Genomic DNA, 24,900 nt, shown 5'->3' on the forward strand with positions numbered 1-24,900 from the left:
AACGGATGAAATGTCCCCTGGTCACAAAGGATCTCCTTGACCATGCTATATTAAACAGAAATCTATTTCCCGTTCTTTTTTTTTCTTCATCATAGCACTATTTAATACGTATTTGTTACCGTCTTCCTCCCCACTACAATGAAAAAGTTCCTCTAACGACAGGGCACTAAAGATTTGCTTAATGAATTTTCTCGAACGAGTGAGTAAATGAATCTAGCAGCGCCTGACTCTGGGCTCAGACAGGACTAAACTACCTTTGGGATGGGACTAATCTGGGGGCTCTCCGCGGGCGTGTACCCCCTCCCAAGGAGGAGTCTGATAGCCAGAGCTGGATTTCGGCAGCGTCCCTTTAAACCAGCCCGGGACGCCGGGCCTCTCGCAGTGGTAGCAGATTCAGCAGCGCCTGCCATCGCCTGTTTAACGGGAGTCTCACCCAGCCGGGCGATTTCCGGGGCGGTGTCATTGCCCATTTAAGAGCAGAGCGCCCCGCCCCCGGAGGGCGGAGCCTAGAGGGGGCTTTAAGGGGCGGGCCGGCGGACGGCCGGGGTCCTTCAGAGGATTAACGCAGGGTGGGCGCGCGCCTCAGGCCGCCATTTCTTGGCCTCTCCAGAGGAGCCGCCCCCTTTTCAGTCGCTCACAGGACTTTCACACTCGCGTTGCCGGCTATCCGCGCTGTCTTTGCCACCGCGCCTCGGTCCCCAGCCCAGGTAAGCGCGAGGCCCAGTGTCCCCGGCCGCACTGCCCGTATCGGGCTCGGTCCACACCCCGTTTCCCCTCACCGCTTCGCGGGCCCATTCTGGCTCGCGCCGAAGGTCTGTTCTCGCGGCCTCGCTTCGGGACGCTCCAGCCCCAGCTGCTTCCTTGGCGGACCGGCAAAATATTAAACCTGCCGGGAGGGGAGGGGCGGCGGCGGCCAATGGGGCCGGGCCGCAGAGTTTCGGGCGATACTGGGCGGCGCGGCCGGAGCAGAGAGCCGGGGGTGAGGCGGGTTAATGTGTGCCCGCCCGACCCCTACCCAGTCCCGGCCCCCTCCGGAGCAGCCGGGGGTCGCCCTTCTCTAAGAGGTCTCGACTTAGCTGTCCGGCTGGCGAGGGGGATGTGGCAGGTCAAAGGAAAAAAACCGCCGCGATTCGTGACACGATCTTAGAACAAAAACCCAGGTGGACGTCTGGGGTTGGTTTGCGTAAGACTGCAAGTTCGGCCACTTGGAAATTGTGAGAGGCAGGTGGGTTACCAGCAATGGCGCGATCCAGAGGACCCTCCCCCGCCCCTCCCCTGACTCGGCGTGTTCGGGTTGGGGTTTTTCGGTGTGTAAACATTAATTGTTCCTGTCACTATCTTTATGGACTAAGTCTCATGAATTTTAGCTACGAGCGAGAAGACCCAAGTCTTTTAACCCCCCCTCCCATTTTAAAAAAGATTTTATTTATTTGGAAGAGAGAGAGAGGAGCAGGGGGAGAGGCAGAGGGTGACGCTGACTCCCTGCTGAGCTGGGAGCTAGAGGTGGGGGCTTGATCCTGGGATTCCAGGATCATGACCTGAGCCTAAGGCAGATGCCTCACCGACTGAGCCATCCAGGCGCCCCTCTTTTAAACCTTCTGACAACATTTTAAGTTAATATCAGGAGTATTTTGTTAAGAATTAGGGGAAAAATTACCTATAACTCCATTTCTGACATTGCTAAAACGAGCTGAACCTTACTTAACATAGTGAATTATTCGTACAGGTAAGCTAGTTTGCAGGTTTGTTTTCTTTTTATAGGTGAGCTTCATTAAAAAATGATATGTGGGGCGCCTGGGTGGCTTAGTGGTTTAAAGCCTCTGCGTTCAGCTCAGGTAATAATCCCAGGGTCCAGGGATCGAGCCCCACATCGGACTCTCTGCTCAGCGGGGAGCCTGCTTCCTCCTCTCTCTCTGCCTGCCTCTCTGCCTACTTGTGATCTCTGTCTGTCAAATGAATAAATAAAATCTTAAAAAAGAAATTCATATGTATTCTGTTGAATTACTGTCTTGCAGGCATTTTCTGTGTTGGGACTAGTGGGATTAAAGATATATCTATGGCAGTTGCTGTAAATTGGTATATTGCTTTATCAAAAAGCAAATGCCTACCAAAGAATGTGGCCACCAGTCACATTTGACAATACACACATTTCACGACAAACTTGAGTTTTAGATACATATTTAAAAACAACTTCAGTTAATTTAGGTAGTAAATGGATTACTTCAGTTTGTATTTTTATGATAGTAATCACAGATTAAAATGCATTTAAAAAAATGTAAATCTACTTTTTGAGAATTCCACTGTATCATTTTAGTGTCAGACAAGTTCTTTATTGAATGCCTGATATTCTGATTGTTGTGCTAGCTAGGTCATCTTGCTGACTGAGTCAGACCAGATCCTTGAGTCTTTAGTTGGGAAGTACCCAGTAAAAAAGATAATTAAGCAATTGGGTATTTAATTACAGTTTTGGTAAAAGTTATAAATAAGAGTCTAAGGGTACTAAAAGGAGCACTTAATTTAGACTCAGGAGTCAGGGAATGCTTTTCTGAAGAAATGGGAGAGGTGAAGTAGAAAGAGAGCATTCCAGAAAGATGGAACAGCCAAAACAAAACAAAAAAGGTCTAGAGTTAAAAAGATCGTTGGATTGAGCAGCTGGGATACCAGGGCAGAGTGAACAGCTGGGGGGGGGGGGCTGCCTGAAAGGTGAGGCAGGAGGAAGAGCTGGATCCAGAGCAAGACCATTAATGACTTTTTAACTGGGATCAGATTTGTGGTTGCTAAAAACCCACTGCTGTAGCATTTAGAATGAAAGTGGTAGTGGGGGATGGAGAAAGAGTGAATATGGGAAAACTTTCCTCCTTTTAACAATTTTGTTTTTACGTGGGCTTCATGTCTATTGTAGAGCCCAATGCTGGGCTTAAAACTCAGAACCCTGAGATCAAGACCTGAGCTGAAATCAAACAAGAGTCGGATGCTCAACTGACTGAGCCATCCAGGTGTCACTTAACAATTTTTTAAGAACTCTGTTGAGGGGCACCTGACTGGTTCAGTTCGCTAAGCATTTGCCTTCGGCCCAGGTCATGATCCCCAGATCCTGGAGTCAGCCCCACATCCTGCTCCTTGCTCAGTGGCGAGCCTGCTTCTCCCTCCCCCTCTGCCTGCAGCTTCCCCTGGTTCTGTACTTGTTATCTCTCTCTCGCTCTCTCACACACTCTCTCTCTCTGTCAAAGAAAATCTTAAAGAAAATAAACTCTTTTGACACAGTCATATATTCTTATTATAGAGGACTTCAGTACCTCCACATGACCCTCTCCAGAGATAACCTCACTTAACAGTTTGCATGTCTTAGTCCTTTTGTGAATATGTAGGTATCCCACCTTAGAGTGGGATAAAACTTACCACTTTCCTGATTTCATTTTTCACTTAGAAATTTTGTCTATGTCTAAGTCAGTTGTATTTAAAAAACAGCTGAGTTGTATAACATTAATTTGTTTAACTACAGCATGTTGATGGACATATTTAAAATTATGCCGTGAAAATCCTTAACTTCTACAATTTGGATCACATCCCATTTCTTAGGATATCCTATCAGCAATATAATTGCTGAGTAAAAGTGGGGGCACATTGTGATAGTATGGTTAAATGCTCCGAAGAGGACAGTGTATGAAGGTGATTGTTTTTCCCATATCCTTTTCAACACTGGCTATCTTGAGTCTTAAATGACAGATAGTATCTCATTTTTTAGTTTAGATTTTGTTTGTTATTGTTGAGGTCAAATTTTTTTATACATATTTTCATTTCGTATCATCTTTTAGAACTGAGCTTGTTTCTTCATATCTTGCCCATTTTTTTGTGTTGCATTATCTTAATGGTTTGTGATAATTCTTCATTAACCTGAATATTAATCATTTAAATTTAGAAGCTCTTTAATATATTCTTTCCTTCTAGTACTTTATCATTTCTTTGATTTTAAATTCTTAGTCCATCTGGAATTTATTTTCATATAACTTGCTTTTATATTTTGTAAAAATAAGTTGTTTGTGGCATTGGGTTTTATGGTTCAAAATACTAGATATTAAGTCTTAAAGAAGCTTTGTTTTTCCTTAGCAGGTTAACTGTACTTGAATAATGAATTTTTGTTTTCAAGGTAGAAGATAAGGTGAAAGTCAGAAAACTTGTTTTATAGTTCATTTGCTTCCTAGGACTCACACAGTTATAGTGCATTGTGAACATGATTTTCCCTTAGAAAAACTTTTGTTTTGTTGTTGTTTTTCTGTTGTGTGTGTGTGTGTGTGTTTTAAAGATCTTATTTATTTATTTATTTGACAGAGATCACAAGTGGGCAGAGAGTGAGAGGGGGAAGCAGGCTCCCCACTGAGAGCAGAGAGTGTGATGCGGGGCTTGATCCCAGGACCCTGAGATCATGACCTGAGCTGAAGGCAGAGGCTTAACCTACTGACCCACCCAGGTGCCCTGAAAACCTTTTATTTTGGAAAAATTCAAGTAGTCAGAAGAGTATAATGAGCCCCCATGTATCCATGATGCTGCAACAGTGGCCACTTATCTGGGAAGTTTCTTCAGTTTCTATCCCCACTTTACTTTAATACCACTATTTTATATAAAAGAAAAATGGCAGCAATTCCTTGGTTATCATAAACAGTCTAGTCAGTGTTCAAATGTGTGCCTGTATAATTTATGTCCTTAGGAAGTTCAAATGACAACTATCTTGGCTTTGCTAACTTACCTAGTTACATAGCAATATGCATACTTGTAAAATGAGGCTATAATCCTTAATTTATAGCAGTTGAATTTTTTTATTACATTGGTGTTATCCCAGTATTTCATCTTTTATTTTCTTCATGTTTATAAATGCATCGAATTTAAATTTTATTATTATTGTCTTTTTTTCTTTCTCTTTTTTGATTGAAATAGAAAGAAAACAGGTGACCAGGGTGAGATGGGGAGGGAGAGCCTCCTAAGCAGTCTCCATGCCTAGAGCAGAGCTGATGTGGGTCTTGATCTCACCATCTCAAGATCATGACCTGAGCCAAAATCATGAGTTAGAAGCTTAACCAGTTGAGCCACCCAAGTACCCCACAAACGCATCTAGTTTAAAGTATCAACTGGTTATGCAAGACTTCTTATAAATTATATGTGTAACAGCAAATGTGTGACTTTAAAAAAAAGATTCTATTTATTTATTTGAGAGAGAGAGAGACAGCATGAGCAGGAGGGGCAGAGGGAGAGAGAGAGAATCCTAAACAGACTCTGTGCTGAGTACAGAGCGACACAGAGTTCAGTCCCAGGACCCCAAGATTGTGACCTGAGCTGAGACCAGTAGTCGGACACTCATCCCACTGCACCACCTGGGCACCCTAACAAATTTGTGACTTTAAAATTTCCTATATTTTGAAATTAAATTAGACTTATGCGGGAGTTACAATAGTAGAGTTCCCATATACCTTTTTTTTTTTTTTTTAAAGATTTTATTTGAGACACAGAGAGCACAAGCAGGCGGAACAGCAGGCAGAGGGAGAGAGAGAAGCAGGCTCCCCACCGAGCAGGGAGCCTGATGTGGGGTTTGATCTCAGGACCCCGGAATCATGACCCAAGCTGAAGGCAGCCCATCAACGGACAGAGCCACCCAGGCGCCCCTCCCATTTTTCTTTGACCTAGCTTTCCCTAATGATAACATCCTATAACTTTAAAAAAAAAAAAGTTTATTTAAATTAGGATCTAATGTATGTGCATTGTGATTGATGGATTTGTATTTTAAGTCCTTTTTTTTTTTAAAGATTTTATTTATATATTTGACAGACAGAGATCACAAGTAGGCAGAGAGGCAGGCAGAGAGGGGGAGCAGGCTCCCCGCTGAGCAGAGAGCCGGATGGGGGGGGCACCACCCCAGGACCGTGGGATCATGATCTAAGCCAAAGGCAGAGGCTCATCCCACTGAGCTACCCAGGCCCCCCTAGTCTGTTTTAATCTGTAGTTCTCTTTGCATTTCTTTTTTCCCCTTGCAATTTGTTTGTCGAATAAGCTGAAGTAAGTTTTTAAAAACCCAAAATTTGTTTGTATGTTTTTGCTTATATTTTCATTCAGACTCTTTTTAGCTATGATCTTTGATTATTTCTTACCTTCTAAAATACAAGTTTTACATGCATTGTTCTGTGATGTAGTAGAAAGACCAAGAATTTGGAATGAGAAAAATCAGAGTTTGATTTTTACTAAATTTGAGTTTGATATTTACTAAATAATGGATGTGGCCAGTGGTTTCATTTATTGGACCCTTAGTTTACTCATCAAAATAAGAAAATTTGGGGAGTTTTTCTGAGACGCAAGTAAGATTATTTACTAACCATTTGTTGTACTTAATGAGATGTTCTGGGTGGCTGGCTATTCAAAATAGGAATTATGTCTTCAGGAGTTTATAATAAATGAGACAGACATGTTAATAAATAATTAAAATCTGATTAGTGATACAGTAAAATATTTTCATGTTTCAGTGGAAGTGTGATGATGGGAGTGACTAACTCTTTGGTTATCAGAGAATGTCTCTCAGGGGAGATATAGGTAGAATTGAATTAAAAAATAGGTAGGGAGTCTCTGACAATGGGCTTTCCACATCTGGGATAACAAGTACCTTTCTTAGGCAGCTGAAACAAGAATGGATAGCAAAGTGCAAAAGGAGCAATGTCTGAAGAGAAATCTGAAGAGGAAGAGACTGCAGCCAGATGTTATATATGAGTGCTTTGTAAATTGAAAACTTATCTAGTTTTATTTTCTTGGAATTTAAGTAGGTGAACATACAAAGGACAAGTCTCATGGCTTTGCCAGTTTACTCAGTTATGTAGGACTATTCATATGTGTGATATGTGTATGATAATCTTCAGTTTATAGAGACTTGTTTTTTAATGTGCTTGTATTTACTTTTAAATTAGCTTTCTTTTAATCAAGTTTATAAATGTATAAACTACATTGGAGTCCCCTAACCTGAAGGCTTCTTTTTAAAAATAGCACTCTGCTGAGTTCTATTCTGTCCTCAAGGAAAACACTTTCACATTTTAAGTAACATGCTTTTATTTCACTTCTTGATATTTGGTTTCAGGAATTATCTGTTGAATTCCAACTTGGAAAAATGAGGAATTGGCTCTCTGCATCTCCTTGTTACGTATCTCTTCTTAGAGTTACTTTACAGTTATGCTTAGATCAATACTTAGTGTTTATAGTATTATGAATATTTAAACATTAGCTAAGTCATGTAGTATACTGTGATTACCTTCCCTTTTCTGCTCAACTTCTTTTCTCTGGAGTTAATCATTGTCTTTAACTTATTTTTCTCATTCTCTTATTTGCATAAATTAAACATTAGGTTAGCAAGATGGTCTTTATGGTATTACCATTTGTGTTTGCTGCATTATTTATTTATTTATTTATTTATTTATTTATTTATTTATTTATTTTAAAGATTTTATTTATTTGTCAGAGAGAGAGAGGGAGAGAGAGCGAGCACAGGCAGACAGAATGGCAGGCAGAGGCAGAGGGAGAAGCAGGCTCCCCGATGAGCAGAGAGCCCGATGTGGGACTCGATCCCAGGACGCCGGGATCATGACCCGAGCCGAAGGCAGCTGCTTAACCAACTGAGCCACCCAGGTGTCCCTTTATTTATTTATTTTTAAAGATTTTATTTATTTATTTGTCAGAGAGAGAGGAGCTAGAGAGAGCACAGGCAGAGTGGCAGGCAGAGGCAGAGGGAGAAGCAGGCTCCCCGCCAATCAAGGAGCCCAATGTGGGACTCGATCCCAGGACGCTGGGATCATGACCCGAGCCGAAGGCAGCTGCTTAACCAACTGAGCCACCCAGGCATCCCTATTTTTTTTTTTTTAAAGATTTTATTTATTTATTTGACAGAGATCACAAGCAGGCAGAGAGGCAGGCAGAGAGGAGGAAGCAGGCTCCCCGCTGAGCAAAGAGCCCGACGTGGGGCTCAATCCCAGGACCCTGGAATCATGACCTGAGCCAAAGGCAGAGACCTTAACCCACTGAGCCACCCAGGCGCCCTGTGTTTGCTTTTAAAATTACTAACCAGGGGCACCGGGATGGCTCAGTTGGTTAAGTGTCTGCCTTCAGCTCAGGTTATGATCTTGAGGTCCTGGAATCGAGTGCCACATTGGGCTCCTGCTAGTAGGAAGCCTGCTTCCCCCTCTTCCTCTGCCTGCTGTTCCTCCTGCTTATGTGCTCTCTCTCTCTCTGTCAAATAAATAAATAAAATCTTTAAAAAATTAAAAAAAAATTACTAAACTTGTTTTATTTTGATTAAACTTAGCATTCTTAATAAAGATGAGAAAAGTGGCGCCTGGGTGGCTCCGTGGGTTAAAGCCTCTGCCTTCAGCTCAGGTCATGATCCCAGGGTCCTGGGATCGAGCCCCGCATCGGGCTCTCTGCTTAGCGGGGGACCTGCTTTCTTCCTTCCTTCTCTGCCTGCCTCTCTGCCTACTTGTGATCTCTGTCAAATAAATAAATAAAATCTTAAAAAAAAAATAAGAAAAGTGGCCTTAAAATAATTTAACATTATAAAGAGTTGATTATTAAATAGTAATTTAAAATCTTTAAATAGTAGACTATTTAACAAAAATGTATTTGAATTATATTGTATATTAGCTGAACTAGGTTATTATTTATTTGTTTTTTAAGATTTTATTTTTAAGTAATCTCCACAACCTACAACCTACAACCCTGAGATCAAGAGTCGAGTGTTTCATCCACTGAGTGAGGCAGGTGCCCGTTTTTGTGTTTTTATTGTGATTGCTCAGAAAAGAAATGGAACTTTTTAGAATTGTTAATGGTCATCAAAGGATAGTGTGTGGATTGTCTCCTAATGTTTGTAGAGTTATATGGCAATTGTACATAAAATTCATTGACTCGGAAGACCTGATAAACTTCATAAATATTTGTTGTCTCCTGTCAGCTCCTTATAAAACAGACCAGTAAATTTAGAAATGCTGTGAGTCATAACTCTATTTTATATAAAAGTTTTCAAGAACTTTGAGGTAAGTAGCTAGTTTTAATTATGTTTTTCAGATTTCCTTGCTGCTTTTAACAGTATGTTCGTAGTGGTCACAAGATTTTACTAAATAACACCGTTTGTCTTACTGTACATTGTGGGTAGTCAGCTAATACCTTTTTCTCTCTGGTTTTATTAGTGACAAAAATGCTGAGCTTCTTCCGTAGAACACTTGGGCGTCGGTCAATGCGTAAACATGCAGAAAAGGAACGACTCCGAGAAGCTCAACGAGCTGCCACACACATTCCTGCAGCTGGAGACTCTAAGTCTGTCATCACATGTCGGGTGTCTCTTCTGGATGGTACTGATGTTAGTGTGGACTTGCCGGTATGTAGGTTCTGCTGACCATTTGTAGATTCTATATGAGACCACTTTCTTCATTTGAACTTTCTCTTGGTAACTTCCTGGGGAAATTAGGTAATATGGGTTAGTGTGGATCAGGCAGTGTAACATTGAGGTACATGGATCAGGTAACCTTAGATACCTAGCCTGATAATATTTTTCTGGGATTGTGGACGTCACTGAAATATTTATGATAGGGCATTTATTGGCATAGATCATTTGTGAATTCTTTTTTCTTTTTTAAAGATTTTATTTATTTATTTGACAGACAGAGATCACAAGTAGGCAGAGAGGCAGGCAGAGAGAGAGTGGGGGAAGCAGGCTTCCTGCCGAGCAGAGAGCCCGATGCGCGGCTCGATCCCAGGACCCTGGGATCATGACCTGAGCTCAAAGCAGAGGCTTTAACCCACTGAGCCACCCAGGCGCCCCCATTTGTGAATTCTTTATGTGTGTTCTTTATGATGGCAATACATAGGGTACTCTAGTGGATTTCTCACTATCCTTGTTGAGCAGTTATTAAAACAATGAGAGTAATAATGATACATGTGTACTATAAGACTTTTAATTCTCTATATTTTTCTCTAATTTTCAAAACACTTCTCACTTTTCCTCAAAACAAATGCTTCTTCAGCAGTTTGTTGTGCTTGCCTAAATTTTAAGGAAATAGAGTAAAAGAAATTCATACTTCTCAGCTCTGTTTATGTCTTTTCTCCCAAAGTAGTTTGCAGAGGAGTTTTTTTATTCACTGTCATCTTCATTTCAAGACAGGATGTTTTGATTTTATTAAAAATTTAGATGGTTTCTTTTTACAGTTATGAATGTATAAAATATAGCTCACGATGTGAAACAGTCTGATGTATTTGAAAGGGGTTAACTTAGGCATTTTTGAGGGGCAAGAGAGGTAGCTGTATGGTTCGGAGGGCAGTTGAGTTTCTTTCTGAGGTATTTATTAACACAAATGTCTTTGTTCTGTGTCAAAAGATTTGTTAATGGGGCACCTAGGTGGCTAAGTCAGTTAAGCCTCTGACTCTTGGTTTCCGCTCAGGTTTCCTCTGGGTTGTGGGATCGAGCTCCACATCAGGCTCCGCACTCAGCGCAGGGGTCTGGTTTAGATTCTTTCTCTCTTCCTCTTCCTTCCTCTCTGCTCCTTCCCTTGTATACTTTTTCTCTCTCTCTCAAATAAATAAATCAAATCTTAAAAAAAGATTTATGTAACTAAGCTATAAAATACATGATTTGATGTGTCACTGGATGTTCAGTCTTCCCTCCCTGCACATCCGTTTTAGTATACACCTTATATACCCAAAATACAATAAAAAACGTCTTTGTGCAAGGTGATAGCCTAAATGCTGCTACAGTATACAGTTGAATAAACGCTGAAAGACCTTTAACTTAACCTTTAACTGTGACCTTTAACTCACAGAGTCAGATGAAGGAATTAGTTTATTTAAATGAATATTCTGAGTAATAGGATAATTTAGAATATACTAGGTATATACCTTACACATTTAAAAAATAATGGAATATAAAAATAAACAATGGAATGTGATAAAATTAAACATAAGATTTCTTCAAGTGTTTGAAGTCATCATCATGGGTATGTTTTATTATCTTTGTACATTAGACTGGACATCTTAAGGGTTTTTGAATCTGGAGGACTTGAAGGCATTTACATTTTCTTCCTATAAGGGCTTTTTAAGGGTTTGTCAAGCATTCCAATATGTGATATCTCTTTGAGGAGTTTTCATATTCATTTTTTTCTTGATAAGTATCTTATGGGTTTTGTGTAATATTCTGTTAAAATACATTAGATAGGGGCGCCTGGGTGGCTCAGTGGGTTAAGCCGCTGCCTTTGGCTCAGGTCATGATCTCAGGGTCCTGGGATCGAGTCCCGCATTGGGCTCTTTGCTCAGCTGGGAGCCTGCTTCCCTCTCTCTCTCTCTCTCTCTCTGCCTGCCTCTCCATCTACTTGTGATCTCTCTCTGTCAAATAAATAAATAAAATCTTTAAAAAAAAATACATTAGATATGTGATAAAAAGTTCGAGATTGCTGTGTGAGAAACTGGAAAGAAGTTTCTTATTACCTAATGTTTGAAGTATGAAGTCTTCTGGATTGTGGATGGAGAGGCTAGGAAATACTAGGAAAGTAGACTTGGTAAAGGATCTTTTTAAAGAGGCAGTGTTTTGTGGAGAAGAAACAGCATGAGGTTGTAAGCAGTGGAACTAATGACTAGTGACTGCTATAGAGTGGTTTCCTATGCCTGATATGCTCAGTAGGGTGGATGGCCAGAAATGTTAGCTGACCTCTCATGTAGACGGTTGTAGTGGAAAAAGCCAAGAGTTTTAAATTAGACTTTTTGTGGGAGTAGAACAATTGCCTTTTCAGCTCTACAGGTGAAATCCTAGAGTTAAGATCTAATTCTAGATGCTTGCGTGAGTTTAAAATGGGCATTGGCCTGCCAGCTAAATTGTTGTACTGAAAGAAAAAAAATAGACCAGAGGAATATTAATTTCTAAAAAGAAAGTTTTCCATTTTTTTTTTTGATTTAGCTTCTCAGCCAGTCTAGTATGATTCCAAAAGAGGATTTAAAATTGATTTTGAAAATTGGATGAAGCAGATACTCCTTTTCCACTAGGATTAAGGTCACTAGTGATAATAACAAGCCATAGTGGAACTAAGATGATTGCCCAGGCAATATGTAAGTGATTATCAGTGATTAAATAGATAATTTAATAGATTAAAATTTAATAGATTAAAATATACCAATAGTAATTGTCGTTTTCCTCCTTCTGCTGTCTTCATCTCAAAACTGGGAGAGGAATTTAAGTACCTTCTACCTGGGCTCCCCCACCCCCTTTTTAAGGAACTAATTACAGTGAGAATGCCTAATGCCTTTCAGTGAATGATAAAAGCATCAGGTAGAAATTTCTTTTCTTTTCTTTTCTTTTTTTTTTTTTTTTTAAAGATTTTATTTATTTATTTGACAGAGAGAGATCACAAGCAGGCAGAGAGGCAGGCAGAGAGAGAGGAGGAAGCAGGCTCCCCGCCGAGCAGAGAGCCCGATGCGGGGCTCGATCCCAGGACTCTGAGATCATGACCTGAGCCGAAGGCAGCAGCCTAACCCACTGAGCCACCCAGGCGCCCCATGAAATTTCTAACTTTGAAATGGAAATGCCACAGAAACTTTGATTTATGAACTTAGTATTGTTTAGTAGTCTGTCTTTTATCATTCTGCATCTCCCAAGTTTTAAATTAATAAAAAATGATTAATCAGTTGATAATAATTTAATATATCTACTTTGCTGATACAGGCACTGAAGGCTTTAATTATATAGCCCTTGTGTAGTTAAACCTTTTTAGATAAATAACATTTATAGGTATCCTGTGTTTATGAAAACTTAATATTGTTAAGATGCAGTGTACCCCAAATTGATCTATAGATTCAACATAATCCCCTCCAGAATACCAGTTGATTTATTTGTAGAAATTGACAAGCTTACTTTAAAATTCATGTGGGGATGCAAGGGACTTATTATAGCCAAAATAATACTGAAAAAGAACAAAGTAGTAGGATTCACACTTAATTTTAAGACTCAGTGTAAAGCAATGGTAATCAAGATTGTGTGCTACTGGCACAAGAATAGACACATAGGGGTGCCTGGCTGGCTCTGGAGCATGTGACTCTTGATCTCAGGGTTGTGAGTTCAAGCCACACACTGGGTGTAGAGATTACTTAAAAATAAAATCTTAAAAAAAAAAAGAATAGACACATAAATTATTGCAACAGAATAGAGAATCCAGATGTAAAGCCATACATCTGTGGTCAGTTGTTTCTTTGGGGGGGGATGTTTCTTAAGATGTTTTTTAATGAATAATTATTCTTGAAGAAAAGTTGCTATAAAATAAAATTAACCATTTTATTTATTTTTTTTAAAGGTTTTATTTGTTAGAGAGCAAGCTAGAGAGCACAGGATGGGGGGGGGTTAGAAAAGGAGAGAGAAGCAGACTCCCTGCTGATCAGGGAGCCCAACATGGGGCTCAATCCCAGGGCCGGGCTCAATCTCAGGACCCTGGGTTCATGACCTGAGCAGAAGACAAATGCTTCACTGACTGAGCAACCCAGGCACCCCATAAAATTACCTATTTTAAAGTTCAGGGAGCCTGTCTGGCTCAGTTGGAGGAGTGTGTGACTGTTGATCTTGGGGTCATGAGTTCAAGCCTCATGTTGGGTGTACAGATTACCTCAATAAATAAAACTTTCCAAAAAGTGCATAATTCATTGGTGTTTAGTACAATCACTATGTTGTACAACCATCACCTCTGTTTAGTTCTAAGATATTTTTGTCATCCCAGATGGAAACTCTGTAACTCCCATTAGCCCCTGATAACTGCTAGTTGGTTTTCTTTCTCTAAGGATTTGCCTGTTTTGGATGTTTTATATAAATGGAATATTATCCAATCTGTGACCTTTCTTTAACTTAGCCTAATATTTTTGAGGTTCATCTGTACTGTGACATTTATCAGTACTTAATTCTTTTTTATGTTGACTAATACTCCATTGTATCATATTTTGTTTATCCATTCATCAGTTGATGGACGTTGGGTTCTCTCCATCTTTTAGCAACTGTGAATAGTAATGCTGTGAATATTCATGTTCAAGTGTTTGTTGTAGTACCTGTTTTTAATTCTTTGGGATATGATACCTGAGGATGGAATTGCTGGGTCATATGATAGTTCCAGGTTTAATTTTTTCTGGAACTGTTTTCCATAGCAACTGTATCATTTTACATTCCCATCAGCAATGTAGGACAGTTCCAGGTTCTCTACATCCTCAACACTTGTTATTTTCCATTTTTTAAATTATAGTCATCCTAGTAGGTATGAAGTGATACCTCATTTGTGGTTTTGATTTGTAGTTTCCTAATGATTACTGATGAGCATCTTCTTACATGTGTATTTGTTATTTGTACATCTTCTTTGGAAAATGTCTATAGTTTCTTACCTGGTTTTTAAAGTTTTTTAAAAATTAAAAAATTTAATTGAAATATAGTTGACATACAGTATTTTTTTAAAGATATTTATTTATTTATTTATTTTTATTATTTTTTATTATTTTTTAATTTTTTTATTTTTATTTTATTTTTTTTTAAAGATTTTATTTATTTATCTGACAGACAGAGATCACAAGCAGACAGAGAGGCAGGCAGAGAGAGAGAGGGAAGCAGGCTCCCTGCTGAGCAGAGAGCCCGATGTGGGACTCGATCCCAGGACCCTGAGATCGTGACCTGAGCCGAAGGCAGCGGCTTAACCCACTGAGCCACCCAGGCGCCCCTTATTATTTTTTTAAAAGATTTTATTTATCTATTTGACAGAGAGATCACAAGTAGGCAGAGAGGCAGGCAGAGAGAGAGAGGAGGAAGCAGGCTCCCTGCTGAGCAGAGAGCCCGATGCGGGACTCGATCCCAGGACCCCGAGATCATGACCCGAGCCGAAGGCAGTGGCTTAATCCACTGAGCCACCCGGGTGCCCCAAGATATTTATTTATTTAATGAAGATTATTTATTTGACAGAGATCACAAGTAGGCAGAGAAGCAGGCAGAGAGGGAGGAAGGGAAGCAGACAGAGAGCCTGATGCAGGGCTCGATCCCAGGACCCTGGGATCATGACCTGAGCCGAAGGCAGAGGCTTTAACCCACTGAGCCACCCAGGCACCCCAACATACAGTATTATATTGTGTATAACACAGTGTGGACAGTTACATACACATTATGAAATGCTCACCATGATAAGAAGTTACCATCTGTCACCGTACAGAGATGTTATTCTTTATATATGTTTATTCTATTATTTATTTTTATTTATCTGTTTATCTATATATTTATTCTATTATATATTTGTTCTTTATATATATTTATTCTATTATTGACTATATTCCCGATGCTGTATTTTCATCACCATGACTTATTTATTTTATAGCTGGAAGTTTGTACCTCTTAATCCCCTTCATCTGTTTGGCCTATCCCCCCACCTACCTTTCTGGCAATCATCAGTTTATTCTCTTTACTCATGAATCTGTTTTTTTGTGTGTTTTGTTCATTTGTGTTTTAGATTCTGCATATAGGAAAGTCACATGGTATTTGTCTTTGTCTGTCTGACTAATTTTCCTTAGTTTAATACCTCCTAGGTCCATCCATTTTGTTGCAAATGGCAGGATTTCATTCCTTTTTTCTGGCTGAGTAATATTCCATCGTATATATACACCACATATTTATTGATTCATCTATCGGTGGACGTTTAAGTTGCGTCCGTATTTTGGCTGTTGTAAATAATGCCGCAGTAAACATAGTGGTGCATTTCTCTTTTTGAATTAGTGTTTTTGTTTTCTTTGTGTAAATACTTAGCAGTGGAATTATTGGATCATCTGGTATTTCTGTTTTTAATTTTTTGAGGAAGCTTTCTACTGTTTCCCATTATGACTGCCAGTTTACATTCCTGCCAGCAGTGCATGAAGGTTCCCTTTTCTCTGCATCCTCCACAGTACTTATTTCTTGTCCTTTAGATACTAGCCATTCTGGTTGGTGTGAGGTGATATCTCACTGTGGTTTTGATTTGCATTTCCCTGATGATGAGTGATGTTGAGCATCTTTTCATGTGTCTTTTGGCCATCTGTATGTCTTTGGAAAAGTGTCTATTGTAGGTCCTCTCCCCGTTTTTTTAATTGAATTATTTGTGGGGTTTTTTTGTTTTTTTTTGTTTTTTGTTTTGGTATTTAGTTCTGTGAGTTCTTAATATATTTTGGATATTAACCTCTTACCGGAATATCATTTGTAAATGTCTTTTACCATTCAGTAGGTTGCCTTTTCATCTTGTTGATGGTTTTCCTTGTTTGTGCAAAAGTTTTTCAGTTTGTTGTAGTTTTATTAGTTTATTTTTGTTTTGCTTCCCTTGCCTGAGGAGACTTAAACCGGAAAAATATTGCCAGGGCCAGGGTCCAAGAGATTACTGCCTACATTTTCTTTTGGGAGTTTTATGGTTTTAGGTCTTATAGTTAAATTTTAATCCAGGTTGAGTTAATTTTTGTATATAGTGTAAGATACTGGTCCACTTTCAGTCTTTTGCATGTAGCTATCCAGTTTTCCCAATGCCATGTATTGAGGAGACTGTCTTTTCCGTGGTGTGCATTTTTGCTTCCTTTATTGTAGATTAATTGGCCATATAAGAGTGAATTTATTTCTGGGCTCTCTGTCCTCTTCCATTGATTTATGTGTCTGTTTTTGTGCCGGTACCATACTGTTTTTATTAACATTAACTTTGTAGTATAGTTTGAAACCTGGGATCGTGAGATCTCCAGCTTTGTTCTTCCTTAAGATTGCTTTGGTTATAGTCAGTTGATTTATGACAGGGGTGCCAGAGCCATTCAGTGAGGGAAAGAATGGTCTTTTCAACAAGTGGTGCTAGGAGAACTGGATAGCCATATGCAAAAGAATGAAGTGAAGTGGGAACTTTAGGTCATGCCATATACAAAAATTAACTCAAAATGGATCAAAGACCTAAACATAAGTGCTAAGACCATAAAACTCATGGAACAAAAAAATAGGGATAAATCTTCATGACCTTGGATTTGGCACCAGTTTTTAGATATGATACCAAAAACATGAATAACGAAATAAGAAAAAGTAAGTTGGATTTTTATCAAAATTAAAAACTTTCATGTCACAAAGGCCATTATCAAGAAAGTGAAAAGATCCTCCCATAGAAAGGGAGAGAATACTTGTAGGTTACATATTTGATAAGCACTTGTTTCTAGAATATATAAAGAACCGTTACAACCCGGGGTGCCTGGGTGGCTCAGTGGGTTAAGCCTCTGCCTTCAGCTCAGGTCATGGTCTCATGGTCCTGGGATTGATCCCCACATCGGGCTCTCTGCTCAGCAGGGAACCTGCTTCCCTCTGTCTCTCGTCTGCCTCTCTGCTTACTTGTGATCTCTCTCTCTTAAAATCTTTTTTTTTTTAAAGCTTTTATTTATTTATTTATTAGGGAGAGAGAGAGCATGAGTGGAGAAAGGTCAGCGGGAGAAGCAGACTCCCCACTGAGCAGGGAGCCCAATGTGGACTCGATCCTGGGACTCCAGGATCATGACCTGAGCCGAAGGCAGTTGCTTAACCAACTAAGCCACCCAGGCGTCCCTCTCTCTCTTAAAATCTTAAAAAAAAAAAAAAAAAACCATACTGTTACAACCCAATAATAAAAAGACAACCCAATTTAAAAATGGGCAAAGGATCTGCAGATATGCAGATAGCCGATAAGTACATGAAAAGATGCTTGACATCCTTAGTTACCAGAGAAATGCAAATCAAAACCACAATGAGATACTACATATCAATTAGGAAGGTTAAAATAAAAATGTCAGCTAATATTAAGTGTTGGTGAGAATGTGGAGAAATCTGAACCTTCTTACATTTTTTGGCAGGAATATAAAATTGTGCGGCTGCTTTGGGAATATAGCCTGGCAGTTCCTCAAGTGATTAAACATAGTTACCATATGTTCCAGCAATTCTACTTTTAGGTATATATCTAAGAGAATTGAAAACGCACATTTAGGGACGCCTGGGTGGCTCAGTTGGTTAAGCAGCTGCCTTCAGCTCAGGTCATGATCCCAGCGTCCTGGGATCGAGTTCCGCATCGGGCTCCTTGCTCGTCAGGGAACCTGCTTCTCCCTCTGCCTCTGCCTGCCATTCTGTCTGCCTGTGCTCGCTCTCTCTCCCTCGCTCTCTCTGACAAATAAATAAATAAAATCTTTAAAAAAAAAAAAAGAAAACGCACATTTAGACAAAAATAGTCATACAGTTAGATAGTCATAACAGTGTTATTTTTACTATCTTAAAGATAAAAAACCCCAATTGTTTGTCAGAAGATGTATGTATAAACAAGATGTGCTATATCCATATAATGGGATATTATTTGGCCATGAAAGAAATGAAGTACTGATACATGCTACATGGGTGAAATTTGACAACATTGTGCTAGGTGAAAGCAGCCGGTGATATGATTTCATTCATATGAAAATCCAGAATAAAGAAATCTGTAGGAAAAAAAAAAGATAAGTGGTTTAGTGGTTGCTAAGGGCAGATGGGTAGGGACTTGAGGGGGTAGTAGGAATGGTGGTTGGGCAATAACTAAAAGATAACAAGGTTTCTTTTTTGAGGTATGAAGATGTTCCAAAATTGTGATGGTTGTACATATCTGTGAATATAACTTTGGATTTTGTATGTTTAAATGGTGAATGGTATAATATGTAAATTATATCTCAAAGCTGTTTAAAACAATGTGTGGATTTTTACATACTTGTGTTTTATTCCATTGGTTTCTTAGTACTCAAGAGACATGATTTAGAGTTGATTTTGTTGGTTCTTTATAGGAAAAAAATCCCGGAGACTGTATAATAAGTAACACAGGTACAAGACAGTGGGCCTATAGACAAATAGTGGCGTGGAGACTGCACCAGAAGGAATGCTTAGTATGTGGATATGGTGGAGGGAGACTTCTAATAAACATTAGAACTGAGTAAAATACAGTTCAGCTCTAGTGGAGGGGGTGATATTGTTTATGGAAGATGATGACAGCATAGTCAGCTGTCATTGAGAGAGGAGTAATAGAATGAAGTGGAAAAAGGAACTTCAGTGGAATGGTGTGTTCAGAAGCCAGATTTAGAGGGTTTAAAGGAATTATTGGGGACAGTCCTTTATTTTTTAGACTTCCCATAGTCCCTTGTACCTAAGGACTTAATAAATATTGTTAATTATTATATTGTTTAATAACAAATATTGTTTAGGGGTGCCTGGGTGGCTCAGTGGGTTAAAGCCTCTGCCTTCGGCTCAGGTCATGATCCCAGGGTCCTGGGATCGAGCCCCGAATCAGGCTCTCTGCTCAGCAGGGAGCCTGCTTCCCTTCTTCTCTCTCTGCCTGCCTCTCTGCCTACTTGTGATCTCTGTTTGTCAAATAAATAAAATCTTAAAAAAATAATAAATATTGTTTAGTTTTTGGGGAAGGGCATGAAGGGAAGTTGGGGGATGCCATGAGATTTGGTAGTAAAAAGAAGGAAGGAAACAATAGCAGCTAGAGAATGGCTGGATAGGGAGATTTGAGTTTGTCAAATGAATAGGAAAAATGTATCTTAGGAATTGGTTTTATATATACAGGTAGATAATGTAGGATGAATATTCTGGAAAGGACCACCATCTTAGGCTGGGAAAGATGGAAGGCTGATGAAAAGGTAATATCTTGTTGGTCCTAATCTTCAGAAAACAGGATGTGAAGTGAGAACTGGGTTTGAAAGAGGTGGTGACCTGGAATAATTTGTTAGGAGAAAGGAAAAGAAGAATATAAGTAGCAAGTGATGGTCTAGATACAGCTGAAAACTGAATTTATAATGGGGTAAGCAGGGAAGCAAAATAGGTAAAGGGGAGTAAGAGGTACAAATTTGCTGTTATGCTGTTATTATGAAATAAATAAGTTAGGGTGATAAAAAGTACAACAGAGAGAATATAGTCAGTAATATTGGAATAATTATGTATGGTGACAGATGGTAACTACACTTACTGTGGTGAGCATTTTGCACTTTATATACTTGTTGAATCGCTATAGTGTACACCTGAAACTAATATTATATGTTAGCTATACCTCAATAAAATTTTTCTTTTTAATGTGTGAAGGACTTGAATAGATTCTTCTCCAAAGAAAATATGCAAATGCTCAGGACACCTGGGTGGCTCAGTTGGTTAAGCGTCTGCCTTTGGCTCAGGTCATGATCTCGGTGTCCTGGGATTGAGCCCCACTCAGGCTCCCTACTCTGTTGGGAGCCTGCTTTCTCCCTCTGCCTGCCACTCCCCCTTCTGTGCATTTGCTCTCTCTCTCTCTCTCTCTCTGACAAATAAAATCTTTATTTGAAAAGGGGTGGAGGGTGCCTGGGTGGCTCAGATGGTTAATTTTCTGTCTTCAGCTTAACTCATGAGCTCTGGGTCCTGGGACCAGGCCCCACATTGGGGCTTCAAATGATGAATGAATAAAATCTTCAAAAAAAATCTTAAAAAAAAAAAAAAAGAGAAGCAGATGTTTAATAAGCACATGAAAGTATGCTCAACATTACTGGCATTAGGGAAATGCAAATCAAAATCACATGAGATACCCTTTCACACTTACTAGGATGGTTGTATCAAGCAAAATAAACCAAAACAGCCCCAGAAAATAACAAATGTTGGGGAGGATGTGGAGAAATTGGAAGCTTATGTGTTGCTGGTGGGATTGCAAAATGGTGCAGCTACTATGGAAAACAGTTGGGTGGTTTCTCAAAAGTTAAACATAGAATTATCATATTCCACTCTTATATATCCAAAGAATTGAAAGCAGGGACTCGAAACAGATACTTGTATATCATTATTCATAATAGTATTCACAATAGCCAAAAAGTGGAAGCAACTCAGATGTTCATCAACAGATGAATGGATGAACTACATGGTATATGTATTATATGAAATATTATGAGTTTTAAAAAGGAATGAAATTTTGGAGCCTGCTACAGCATGGATGAACTTTGAAAACATTATGCTAAATGAATAAGCCAGTCACAAAAAAGACATAGATTGTATGATTCTACTTATGTAACATATATAGAATAGGCAAATTCACAAGCCACGGAAAGTAGGAAAGAGGTTACTAGGGATTGAAGGGAAAGAGTGTGAGGAATGGTTGTTTTATGGGTACCAAGTTTCTGGTTGGTTTGATGAAAAGTTCTGGAAATCAAAATGGTGATGGTTGTACACGCTGGGAATGTATTTAATGGCATTGAGTTGCATATCTTAAAATGGCATATTTTGTATTATGTTAAAAAAAAAAAAAAAGAAGGGGAAATGGAGGCTGATGAATGTTAATAAGTGGGGTCAGTGTACCAGAAGTTTCCATGTAGTTGGAGAACCTAGGCATTGAGAGTAACTTTAGAGACAAGGTTTTGATAAGAAGTTGGGGGTATCTAATTGATCTGAGAGGTGACATTCCAAGTCAAATCTCTTTGTGGTGTGTAATCCTTAGGGAATTGGAGCTTGGGAGACAGCAAAATTCAAATTCTAGACTGTCATTTTTTAGCTGTGCAATTTTCTCATTACTAGAACTTTCTGAACCTTTTCTATGTTAAGTATTTGTTAAGTGGACAAATAAACCATAATCGTCAGAGTAAATGTGAATATTAAATGAACATATGTTTAAGAAAAAAGAAAGTAGAAGTGCCAGCACTTAGGAAATTTAAAATGAGAAAAATAGAGGAAAAATACTTGAGAAAATAGATTGTTTTCTCAGAATTAAAGGGAGATGAAAGATTGCAGATTTAAAAGCCCGATAGAGGGGCGCCTGGGTGGCTCAGTGGGTTGGGCCGCTGCCTTCGGCTCAGGTCATGATCTCAGGGTCCTGGGATCGAGCCCCGCATCGGGCTCTCTGCTCAGCCGGGAGTCTGCTTCCCTCTCTCTCTCTGCCTGCCTCTCTGCCTACTTGTGATCTCTGTCTGTCAAATAAATAAATAAAATCTTTAAAAAAAAAAAATAAAAGCCCGATAGAATACCAAATACTAAGTTACAGTTAAGGAAAAAAAAAACCACACCTAATCACATTATACTGAAATCTAAGACTGTCAAAAATAGAGAAGCCTAAAGCTTACCAAGAAAATTAATAACATTATTAAGGACCAGAATTCAGATTGTCACCATACTTTCAACAACAGCATAAGCTGCAAGAAAAAGAGTAATACATTTGGAATATTGAAGAGAGTATTGAAAGGAAATAACTTTGAACCTTGAATTTTATAAGGAGACAGTTGTCATTCAAGTGTAAGAGTATGATTAAAATATTCTCAAACATAGAAGAGCTTTAAAGATTATTCATACAAAGTCCTACATGGGGGACATTTCTGTAGGAAGAACTCAAGTGAGCAGAGAAACAAATCTAGCAGATGCTATTAGATCTATGTGGTGTATACATTAAAGAGTGTAAAGAATGCTCAAAATACTAAAAGATTGTTGTCTTAAACAAATTAGCCACAACCAGAGAAAAGAAATAAGAGAAAGCATGTTCATAAACATGAGGATTGGCTGAGATCATGGGAATGAGGGCATGGTAAAATTCTTCTCTTGGTAAAGGGATACATGGATAGCACTTTATCAGAAAGAAAGGTGGTAAAAAGTGCAGGAAAAGCAAAAATAGAAGTTGAAATAAAGATCCATTAAAAGGCAGAGATTGATGATTTAGTAAAAAAATTGTGTATGTTTGGTATGTGTATGTGCATGTATATATATTTTACAAGAAATACCCTAAATCATAATTTAAAGTTACATAGGAGAAGGGGCATGGATAGGATGTGTATGAAAATCATTGAAAATTGAGATCCCAATAATGCTTTTGCTTATGTGGGTTGTATCTATTGATAGTTACCTTATTTTTTTTGAACATGGTAATTTATTTTATGTGGTTGTTTAAATCCATTGCTTAAAAAATGTTCAAAAGGCACTTTAAAAAACATATTTAAAAGTACAGTTTTTTTTCTGACTTATTGGTGTATCACTTAAAATACCACATTTAAAAATTTTTTTTATTTTATTTTATCAGTGTTCCAAGATTCATTGTTTATGCACCACACCCACTGCTCCATGCATACATGCCCTTCATAATACTCACCACCAGGCCCTCCGAACCCCTCACCCTTTTCCCCTCCAAAACCCTCAGTTTGTTTCTCAGAGTCCACAGTCTGTCTCAGTCACCCCCTCTAATTTCCCCCAACTCACTTCTCTCCACCTAATGTTCTCTGGTCATTACACATTGTTAAACCATTCATAATACTATTACCTTACATAATTTTTAAATTCTAAACCACAAGTATACACTGTGTAATATAACACACTGCTTAGCCAGTAAGATTAGTTTCTCTCTAATACATACTTTATATGGATTATTAATTGGTAGGGCCCTGAAAAGTTATTTATTTATTTATTTATTTATTTATAAAAAATATTTTATTTATTTATTTGACAGACAGAGATCACAAGTAGGCAGAGAAGCAGGCAGAGAGAGAGGATGAAGCAAGCTCCCTGCTGAGCAGAGAGCCCGATGCGGGGCTCGATCCCAGGACCCGGGGACCACGACCTAAGCCAAAGGCAGAGGCCTTAACCCACTGAGCCACCCAGGTGCCCCCTGAAAAGTTATTTAAACTGAACTGATATAAACTAAAAACTAGAGAGGTAAAAGGAGTTGAAACAGCACTATTCACTTCTGAAACTACTTTTAAGAATTGATTTCTCTAGAGAAAACTTGTAAAGTTTTTTACTCTAATCTGTATTAAAACTTCTATTTCAACTCCAATATATAAATGTAAGTCATATTTTTAAATCAGTAGAGATTACATAGCGTAAAATAAACCGCAGTTTGTCCCCCAGATTGCTTAAGAATGTTTCTATCAAGCCTATAATAGAGAAATGAGGCAGATGAGTTTTTTGGTTTGTTTTTGAGAAAAGAGGGTCAAGGGACTGGAATCCAAATAACTTTAGTTCATTAGTAATTGTATATCCAGAATTAGTTTAAAACTGTAGACTTCTAAGTAGGGCAAGTATCCTGAGAGCCAGCAGGCATTACTCTCAGACTTTTCACTTACAATCTCATAGGGAAATCTAAAGTTAATAGGCATAAAATTATTAGTAAATTACTGATAATTACCTTACTAGAAATTAAAACTGAAAAATTAAGGAAATTTATCTGTTGGTTAATTTTAAGTAGTAATCTACCCCTTGTGTTATAAGTAACATACAAGTGTTTTTTTTAAAGATTTTATTTATTTTATTTGACAGAAAGTAGGGAGGTGCGTGCAAGAGCATCAGGTGGGGGGAGGGCAGAGAGAGGGAAAAGCTGACTCCCCAGTCAGTGGGGAGCTTGATGCAGGGCTGGGTCCCAGGACTCTGAGATCATGACCTGAATCAAAGTTAGACACTTAACCCACTGAGCCATCCAGGTGCCCTAGTAACATACAAGTATTTTTTTTTTTAACATACAAGTATTTTTGTGAAAAACAGCTATTTTACTAAACAAAGAATTTAGTGAGAAGAGTAGCATTGTCTTATGCATTTTTGTGTATCTCTTTAATGTCTGGTCTAAGAGAACATACTTAGGTCCTCTTTTCTGCTTCTGCATTTATTCTGTTGCAATATATTGTTTTAATTGAGTTTCTACATGAGGAGAATCCTAGGGACCTTATGGATCTTTGAAAGTATTTGGGGAAACCTTTGGGTCCTGAGACCACACTCTTGAGAACTGCTTTTTCCAAACAAGTTTCTTTGCTTATTGCTGACCCTCCCTCCCCACTTGGTATATTCTCCATTGATGTCTGTATTTTTTCATTGTCCCATAATTCCTCCCACCTTCCATTTTTTATCTGCTCTTTTCTACCTTATATGGTTTTCCATTT

General features: G+C 38.8%; 1 protein-coding gene across 6 annotated transcripts in view; it reads left to right on the forward strand.

Moving 5' to 3' along the window:
- Positions 1-512: 512 nt before the first annotated feature.
- EPB41L5 (erythrocyte membrane protein band 4.1 like 5) overlaps positions 513-24,900 on the forward strand; it is a 145,030-nt gene continuing 120,642 nt past the window's right edge. For 4 of the 6 annotated variants that reach the window (XM_047722604.1, XM_047722606.1, XM_047722607.1 and 1 more), the window contains exons 1-2: positions 513-707; positions 9,204-9,391. In XM_047722604.1, the coding sequence (XP_047578560.1) occupies positions 9,212-9,391 (180 nt within the window). In that variant the 5' untranslated portion in view covers positions 513-707; positions 9,204-9,211. Of the gene's footprint in view, positions 708-1,069; positions 1,226-9,203; positions 9,392-24,900 lie in introns of those variants that run through there. The other 2 variants (XM_047722609.1, XM_047722605.1) reach the window with 2 other exon arrangements.

This window comes from Lutra lutra, chromosome 3 (assembly GCF_902655055.1).
Source record: "Lutra lutra chromosome 3, mLutLut1.2, whole genome shotgun sequence".
Classification (NCBI taxonomy): Eukaryota; Metazoa; Chordata; class Mammalia; order Carnivora; family Mustelidae; genus Lutra; species Lutra lutra.